The sequence below is a fragment of the Galeopterus variegatus genome, unplaced genomic scaffold (genome assembly GCF_000696425.1).
Source record: "Galeopterus variegatus unplaced genomic scaffold, G_variegatus-3.0.2 Scaffold3753, whole genome shotgun sequence".
Lineage (NCBI taxonomy): Eukaryota > Metazoa > Chordata > Mammalia > Dermoptera > Cynocephalidae > Galeopterus > Galeopterus variegatus.
In genome coordinates, this window is record NW_007729864.1 from 106,077 (window position 1) to 115,637 (window position 9,561).

The window sequence follows — 9,561 nt, forward strand, 5'->3', positions numbered from 1 at the left end:
TAAAAAAAAAATAAAGATGATTTATTTAGATCTGATAATGAGCGAAAAGAAAAGTGGAATGTATCAGGTTATTAGAATATGGATTTATAAACATTGCTGTCACAGAGGAACGTCCCCTTGTATATAGGATCCTTTGGTAATGACATTGTGATGCTATCATAATTAATAAGACATTAAAAAAATCTCTCAAACATTTTATATTTCTATTTTTAGTTTTTGCTTTATAATGTAGACATACACAAAGTGTCCCTTACTAGCCAAAATAATGTTTCCTACTTTGAGTTCAGAAAGCAAGGGATCACTGAATATTAATTGAGTAGTAAATAAATGCAATTTATACGTATACTTTATAAATAAATAGTTGTATACTGGGGAAGCATGCTCAAAAACTTTTACTATTGTTAAAAAGATCAAATATGAATGTACACATATGAAGTCACCTGGCGTCTTGTTAAAATCCAGATTTTGATTTAGTAGGTTGGATGTGAGGCCCAAGATTACACCTTTCTAACAATTTCTCAAGTTATAGTAATAGTATTGAGTAGCAGGCAACTCTAGAATCTTCCTTCTCAAACTAGGCCATTCATATATACAACAGCAAGCAGGAGGTTGTCTTACAAGATAAAACACAAATATAATCTCATTCTGTATTTTTATTAAATAGAAAGTATCTTACTTGGTGGGCGTAAACTGGGTCCAGGTCCATAGCTGTCATCATTTGCTTCCTTTTCTTTTTTTTCCTGATCCCCAGCTGCCTGCAGGCTGGGAAATTCCTGCTGAAATTGACTGTTTACCTGGATTCCTATAGATTTTTTGAAAAGACATTAAAGGTAACTTTTATACTGAAGACAATTCAAACAACCCTCTCAGGATAGTTTTCTGCCTCTTTCTGATAAACTATTCCACATTTCACAATGACAGTTCATTTACATAAAACTCATAAAAATTATCTAGAATCCTTTGAAAAGTTAATGAACAGCCATGAGGAGATAAAAAGCTTGAGGGCCTAGATTGATTCTACCATAGAATGTTCTATAGACCGTTGCTGTTTTGCAACTGAAAAAATTAAATTCTATTGGAGAGTCCATCATTCCTTGGGGTAAGGGGAGTGTTACAGCTACGGTTTATGGCTACTCTCTATCTCTTCTCCACCAAGGAAATCATGACAGCATGTTTGAAACAGGAGTGGTTGGGGGCAGAGATGGAGATGTATATGGTCTCAATCTATGCAATGTCGGGTACTTTTATGTCTCAAAAAACTGAAGGCACAGGGGCAAACAATGTTGGGCAGAGGGTATCTTAAAGACTCTCTTTTAAACCATTATCACTGGCTCACACATGGGTCTTGACACTGAGATTTAACTAGCCCAAGAGATTTTACAAAGACTCTTGTTTAGGGCCTGAGTACATCCCTTGACGATGCTTTCCATCTGTACTAAAACAGTCGACCCCTTATCTCCTACATGGCTGCTCAGTAACTATCAAGCCTAACCAGTTTCCCCAGCTAATGTCCACTTACCATCTCCTTGCCCACCTTGCTTGTTACTGGCCCATGATTTGGGAGCTGGTGCTACTTCGGGGGGGGTTGCAACCCCAGGTTTTGGCTGTGCTGGTGGCACTTCTGGTGTTCTTAAAAAAAAATATGAACCCATTATTTCACATATTGTATGTTTAAATAAAGTAAAATCAATATTATATTTAAGGTAAATCTGTGTACAAATTATTCTGGCTACGTATTTACTTACAGATGCATCACCCACAAATGTTTTCCCTCTGTAACATTCTGTTACATAAATTACGGCTATTTTTGTCCCCTTTCATCTCTGCCTTTGAGTAACCCAGCAAGATGACAACTTTGCTGGTTTTCCGTTTTGTTAAAAAGCAAAACAAAAAAACACTTATTATTGAACGTAGCTACCAGAAATCTATTTTGAAGAAGTGAACATTTATAATTATAAATAACATTATATGCATACATACAGTCTGTACTGGTGGAATTAGCTGGGAGCTAGGCTAAGCAACCTCTGCATTTGGCAGTCAACAGGTTCACCACTGTACTTATTACTGTTATTCAAAGAGGTAACAGCAACCTGCCTGATCCATTCCTATAAGTAAAAGGTGTTTTAAAAGGGTCTATAATTTTATTCAATCCTTGTAATGAGGTAATACTTAAAAATGAAAAGGTAGTTAAGAGACTTAAGAAATGAAATACATTTTGGATATAATCAGACCTGGAACTGTCTTGTTACTACAAAATAATTCTATTACATACAACTAACAAGGGGACAAGGAGAGGGCTAGCCAGTTAATTCAGCTGGTTAGAGAAGAGCCTTATAACCTCAAGGTCACGGGTTCAGACCCCGTACCAGCCAGCTGTCAAAAAAAAAAAAAAGGTAGAGAAACAAAAAAAACAATAAAAAGAAACAACTAACAAGCAAAGAACAGTAAGTCCTTCACAAGCTTCTAGTCAAAAAAATAAAAAAAGGTAGAGAAACAAAAAAAAAACAATAAAAAGAAACAACTAACAAGCAAAGAACAGTAAGTCCTTCACAAGCTTCTACACAAGTAGCCAGATTTACTATATAAATCTCCTCAGGCAGGACAGAAATTTGATAACAAATATAGGTTAAGAAAGTCTTGATTAGCATTATTCAGCTTGGTCATTCAATTAACAAAGAGCCTGGCACAATCCTTGACACACAGGCTAAATATTTGTTGAATGAATGATGATTAAAATGAACACTATTAATACTATCCCAGCTCTCTTGCTAACTGTCCACTCAACAAATATTACTTGAGCACCTACAGTGCACCAGGCACAGTTTCAATGCTGGAGATGTACATTAAACCAAGCAGATAGAAATCCTTAGCATCATGGAATTTAGGTAACAGAACCAACTCTTAATCATATTAGAAAAAGAATTCTCCAACATTCTCCGAAATGTCAGAGAATGTCGACTTCTCTGACATTTCAGTGATGGCAGTAGGACAGGAGGGAGCCTTATACAGCCTATGACATAAGCAAAGTTGTGATTAGCAATTCTGTCTCCTGTTCTACCTTGACAAATAGAAATACTGTCACTAAATCCACTATAGGGGAAATTAATCAAAGGTTACTACATAATCAAAGACTTTAGAGGGCATGAAATATGCAATATGCACAGTACAACACTCAGCACATATCAGGTATTCAAACGTAAGTTCTCTACAAAGAAAGAAGAAAGGTTTCAGCCTTTAATAGACTTTGACTCACTTTTCTTCTTCATGCTGCTCTTGTTTTGATGCCCATCCTGTGCCATCTTTAGGTACAATGTTCACATTAGGATCATTGCCTTTGTTTTCTGCTTTGAGACTTGGGAGGTTAGCAGGTGGAGGCATGCGCCGTGAAATACCAACTTTTCCAAGACTCTGTAATCCATGTCGAGCTGCAACTAAAGATCAATAACATCAACTTTCTTAGAACATCTATTTTATTACCCATTTTATTCTTCAAATGATATAGAAAAACAGTAGGAATTAATGGAATCTTTGAACAATTATTCCTAATAATTTAAGAATTTTCAAATTAAGGTATACACCTCCAACACAATACAATGTAGAAATATTAAGCAACCAGGCCACTGAACAGAAGTTTTAAAAATTCTAACAATGCAACTCAACACACTATGAAAAAGAAAAAGAAAAAAGAAAAATAAAACAATGATAATGCTGGTTTTGAAATTTTTTCAGGGAATCTACTTCAAACTCAAAACTGAGGATGTTGGGAAATAAATATGTTGACTTTATGTTCATAAGGAATAAGACAAATGTACCATACATGGCCCAGTTTTCAGTTTTCACTGTATACACTGAGCTCAAGGTATCTAAGTTAAAATACAAAAACAGAAACCAAAAACCACAGAACTTTCCCTATATGCCTATCAATCTTATTGATTTGAGTTTCCCCTTTGGAACCATACAGTTCTATTTCTGCTGAAAACAGACTATAAAAATATTTTTAAAATGCTATAGGAAAGTATAAATTTTCAAATATTTAATTCTTATTGAAAAGTGTATGCATACATAAAAAAGCTAATGTAAATGAGGCTGCATTAACTTGGGTTTGCTGTAGCTTCTAACAGCAGCAGTTCCAGTGTACCATTTATAGTTACAAAACAAAACCATGAAAAACATAAATGCCACTTGATTTGACTCACCTGTGGTTTTCTGAGTTTCTAAGGATTTACCCTTGTAAGTATTAAATAAACTGAGTGTTGCATACTTTTTCCCATCCTTTGCTTTTGTGCTCTGGCCTGACTTCTCCGACATTTCGGTGGAAACTCATCGAGTCCAAAACCTCCTGCCACACCCCTTAAAACCAGCCTTTAAGATGCACATAAGAAAGAAAAATAAGCAGAAAATTTTATGATTTATTAGCTGACTCAAAACCCAGTAAATTCAGATGTTCAGAGACATTCTAAAAAATAAAAACACTGAGAAATGAATAAACCAATCATCAATAACTCTTATCAATGATAATTTTATAGACCTCTTTAATATTGTCAAATTCCAATAATCAATACGTGACAAAATTAGTCATCATAAACTAGTATGCATTTGGCAAACATATTATTTATGGTTTATAACTGCTTAACTATATCACAGAGAATAGGGTTATAATCCATACTGAGATGAATAGATCAAATATGGTAAATCTAAGGGCCAGCCCATGGCTCACTTGGGAGGGTGTGGTGCTGATAACACCAAGGCCACGGGTTCGGATCCTATATAGAGATGGCTGGTTAGTTCACTGGCTGAGCGTGGTGCTGACAACACCAAGCCAAGGGTTAAAATCCCTTTACCGGTCATCTTAAAAAAAAAAAAAAAAGGTGAATCTATTCAATTTAATAGGCTTGAAATGATCAGCATGATTGGCTAACACACATGGAATCCAAATATGACAGGTCATCATTCCCCTATAAATTGCATAGCTGTGTTTTTAGGCAGTATGAACCCAACAAAGCTTTATTAACTTAACAATTTAAAACAAAGAACATTCTATTTTTTCTGCATTCTGTAAAGGGCAGAACATTTCCTCATTAACACAAGGCACAAAAAAATAATCTATTTCATGTCTATGGACTAAGTGTTCAAGAAATGGTGTGCATTTTGTCAGAACATATAGAAAGTCCTTTATAAGTGAGAAATTATTAGAAACAAATAGTGTTTTAATGAACATTCATATATAAAACACAGAATCTCCATCTTTGGAGCTAATGTACCCTAATTCTGAAGATGTGCCCTGACCTAAAGCTACGCTATTACTAAATAGGAGAAAAAGACAGAAATTATATCTCATACTATTTCCCTTTAATTTAATAAAGTTGTGTAAACATATCAATCTAAGGGTTTTTTTGTTTTTAATGTGGGTTTTGGGGAGAGTAGGGCAGAAGGTGGCCAATTCTACCATAAAAACCATCAATAGCTGAAGATGGTGGAATAGACGGTCCCCAGAGTCACTCTCTCCCATAAATCAACCAATTTACAACTATAAGAATGTAACATCAGCCAAGCTGGGGCTGCTGGAGCTCAAGGGAAGAGAAGGAGAGACCATTGGAGTTCACGAAAGCAGAAGAAAGCACGATGAGAGAAAGAAAAAACTGCTCTGAGCATTCCGGGCTGCGGCCACTTTAAGGCTCCAGCTGCTGAGCGCATGGAGCAGGAGCTGGCAGAAGCCGCAGCTGTGCCCTTCAGATGGCGTTACTTGAAGGCGGCAGGGGAGAAGAGGGCCTTTGTGGCCCCCAGGACAGCAAGACCACTAATTGGGTTCTTGTGGACCCACACAGGAGCAAGGAGCCAGAACAGCTGAAAAAGGGGAGCCACTCAGAGGCTGGCGAGTCACCGCAAGGGAACAGCGCAGAGCCCGCCCCATGGGAAGTGTTTGGAGCACATGTGGTGGGGAGACAGGCCCACTGGGAGAAAAGTGAGACACAGCAAGGACAGCCGACCTGCCCCCCAATAAGCACAGGACCACTCACAGGAGACTGAATTGCATGGGGTGCAGTTTGATGAAAAAACTCAGGCCCAGATCAGAGTTTCTACACAACCCAGGTGCACTGGATCTCTGGAGAACCAGAAGTACCTATAAGGTCAACCATTAAACCCTAAGCTGAACAAAAAACCTTCCCTTAGGGAAACAGCAGCAAAGCAGCAATCTACCTTAACCACACAGCTCAAGTACTGGCTCCCAAAGGAAGTTCCCCCATGTTAGGAGTAAGCAAAGGACAAAAAATTAATTCCAGCCGAGGTACACCACCAGTGCCTTGGGGCCCACCAGGGGACATGAGGCAGGGAGCCAGGGACTGGACCCCCACCCACAAGTACTCACACCGCCAGCACCTTGGGGTCTGCCCAAACAAACGAGGTTTGGAGCCAGTGCTTGGGGCCCACCTGGGGGCCTGGGAAAAGCAGCCAGGGAACAGACCCCCCCCCCACCTGCCCACAACCAGACACACCGTGCCAGGGACCTTAACCACACAGCTCAAGTACTGGCTCCCAAAGGAAGTTCCCCCATGTTAGGAGTAAGCAAAGGACAAAAAATTAGTTCCAGCCGAGGTACACCACCAGTGCCTTGGGGCCCACCAGGGGACATGAGGCAGGGAGCCAGGGACTGGACCCCCACCCACAAGTACTCACACCGCCAGCACCTTGGGGTCTGCCCAAACAAACGAGGTTTGGAGCCAGTGCTTGGGGCCCACCTGGGGGCCTGGGAAAAGCAGCCAGGGAACAGACCCCCCCCCCACCTGCCCACAACCAGACACACCGTGCCAGGGCCTTGGGGCCCACCTGGGGACCAAAATCATGAAGAAGTGGACTGGACCCCCTCTCCCACAACCACGCACACTGCGCCAGAGCCTCGGGGCCAACACGGTGACCCGAGGCATGGAGCTGAGGACTGGACACTCCCTCCAACCAGGCACGATGCCAGCACAAAGGGCAGGCCAAAAACATCACCTCCATGTGGGTAGCCCACCACAGCCACCACAATAACCATGGCTGCCGTAAAAGCAGCTAGATGCCACAACCACCATGCAGATGGTCTGCCAGAGTGCATTGACACAAAGAGTCACTAGCAGAGATAAAGAAAAGAAGAGGACGTCTCTCTCCACAAAGCCCATTTCAGAGTGACAGAAGAAGCATCTGCTCTATAATACTGGGGGAACTGATCATACCTCTCAGCAGTGGACAGATCATCTAGGCAACAAATCAACAGAGAAACCATTATTCTTTCTGCCGGAGAGAAGAAATCTAGGGTAATTAGAGGGGGGAGAGGGAGGGCACCTCTCAGCAGTGGACAGACCATCTAGGCAACAAATCAACAGAGTAACCATTATTCTTTCTGCCGGAGAGAAGAAATCTAGGGTAATTAGAGGGGGGAGAGGGAGGGAGAGTGAGATGGTGAGAGATTGGACAAGGGGCATAAAGAATAATTATGATTTGTAACAATACATATGCTACTAATATTGATTTGATTAACATATCTCAATGTTGAACCCCCAAAATTGATTATTTGTATAATCAATTTTGATTCAATAAAAATTTAAAACAAAACAAAAACCATCAATAGCTAAAAACATTAAGAACTGAGCATGGGAGCTAAAGATAGTATAGAATAGATATATCATACAAAAAGCATCAAAGTCAAGCCTGTTTAGGCTTAACCATTATAAAAACCATTTTATCTACTGCTTTTGCATTTGTGAACTGCAGAATCAGCACCACATGCAGAGATGTGATTTTATGCATATGAACTGCTATACTCAATGTTTATTTACATAGTACCATAAAACTTATCAAGCATTCACACATCTGTTACCTAATTTCAGTCTAATAACCTTATGATGTAGTTAGTATCTCGATTTTACAGATGAAGTGATATCCAGAGGTAAATTAGATTGGATTTGAAACCAAGGCTTCTGGTTCAATTCATCACACTGTGCAGTCTCCTCCCATATAACAATGTGGATATCCACTAAGCTCTCCAAGTATACAATAAACCACCTTTTCTTGAGATAAATTGGAAAAAGATTCACTTGCAACTAAAAGAACAACACTAATACATAGACAATTTGCTATTATACATAGAAGAATATATACAATTAATTACATCCCAAGAGTACTAATGGTGATGGTGTGAACAGAGATGCACTCCCAGAATCTAGCCTGTTGACATATCTTTACTAATAACATGGACAAAGACATAGGAAGAATATTCATCTATAGTGACAAAAAAGGAACAGTAAATAAAAAAGAGTCAACTTGCTCTCTTACCCTTATCTGGTAATTATTTAACACCTAAGCATCTTCAAATCTTGGACCTCTCAATATCACCACTACTCAAGCAACATTCCTTCTCTCCACTACAGGGAAAACAACATTATAAGAAAGCGAGTCCTTAAACTTCATAGGAGCAAATCTACAAGTCCACCTCCATCTACATTCATCCTTTTCTTCCTCCACTTATTGCTGCAGCAGTTCTCAGCATCATCTGGAAACCTGTTACAAATGCAAATTCTCAGGCCCCACCTGAGACCTACAACCACACTCTGAGGATGGGGCCCAGCACTCTGTGTTTTAGCAAGTCCTCAACTCTTACTGCACATTAAAGTCAACTGGAGCTTTAAAATACACAAATATGGGGAGGCGGGTGAAGGGCTAGACATCAGTTCTTACTTTTAAAAAAAAGTCCCTCAGGTGATTATAATTTGTTAAGTATGTAGAACTGGGAATCACCTCAATAAAGAAAGTGTTTTTCTTCCCATTCCATCTAAGGTCAATACTTCCTCTTGTGCTCTCCCATCCTGTCCTTACTCTTCCCTTCTGTCTAAACTCTTCTCTGTAGGGAATCTCATCAACTCCTATGGCTTCAACTACTAACTTATCTCAAATTTGTATCTGCAGCCCAGCAGTTTGTGTTCCTGAAGAATACATGCCACTGCCTATTTACATTTCTTCTTTGTTTTGAATAAAGTTTCAGCTTTAACCAGAACACAGGCATCTATTTCATATCAAGGTTTTAAGAAGCAAGGCTACCAAATATTCTGTCCAGCATAAGAGGAAAATGGTAGGTAGTTAAAAAGTTAAGCTGAGAGTCAATGTTTCTTCATTTGATTTCCAAATGTTGTTGTATCTCAACATTTGACAGAATTTAAATATGTTACAAGAACTCAATAAACTGAAGGAATTTAAATTAAGACTAAGAACAGAACAGACAATTGACTAGAGAAATGGTAAGCAAATGTATCAAAATGTTCGATTTCATAACTAAACAAAAATCAAAATAAAATAGCAGGTTCACCTTGTCCATATTCTTACACAAGGAAAACAATGTAACATACAACTGAACCACAGGGTTACAGAATACAATTTAATCCTAGCCATCATAAAACATTAGAGCTTGAAAAGAATCATAAAATGAACCTTAACTTCCCTACTTAAAAGCAAAACAGTTAATAACAATCCTTCTTTTTTTTTTTTTGTCTTTTTTCGTGTCCGGCAACGGATCGCAACCCTCAGTGTCGT

The 9,561-nt window shown here is 39.0% G+C and overlaps 1 protein-coding gene across 1 annotated transcript in view; it reads right to left on the reverse strand.

Annotated features, from left to right (window-relative positions):
* Positions 1 to 656: 656 nt before the first annotated feature.
* LOC103601489 (protein PRRC2C-like) overlaps positions 657 to 9,561 on the reverse strand; it is a 36,916-nt gene continuing 28,011 nt past the window's right edge. The window contains exons 2-5 of the mRNA XM_008585912.1: positions 4,197 to 4,362; positions 3,254 to 3,431; positions 1,520 to 1,629; positions 657 to 802 (exon numbers count right to left, since the gene is read on the reverse strand). Coding sequence (XP_008584134.1) covers positions 657 to 802; positions 1,520 to 1,629; positions 3,254 to 3,431; positions 4,197 to 4,308 — 546 coding nt within the window. The 5' untranslated portion in view covers positions 4,309 to 4,362. The remainder of the gene's footprint in view (positions 803 to 1,519; positions 1,630 to 3,253; positions 3,432 to 4,196; positions 4,363 to 9,561) is intronic.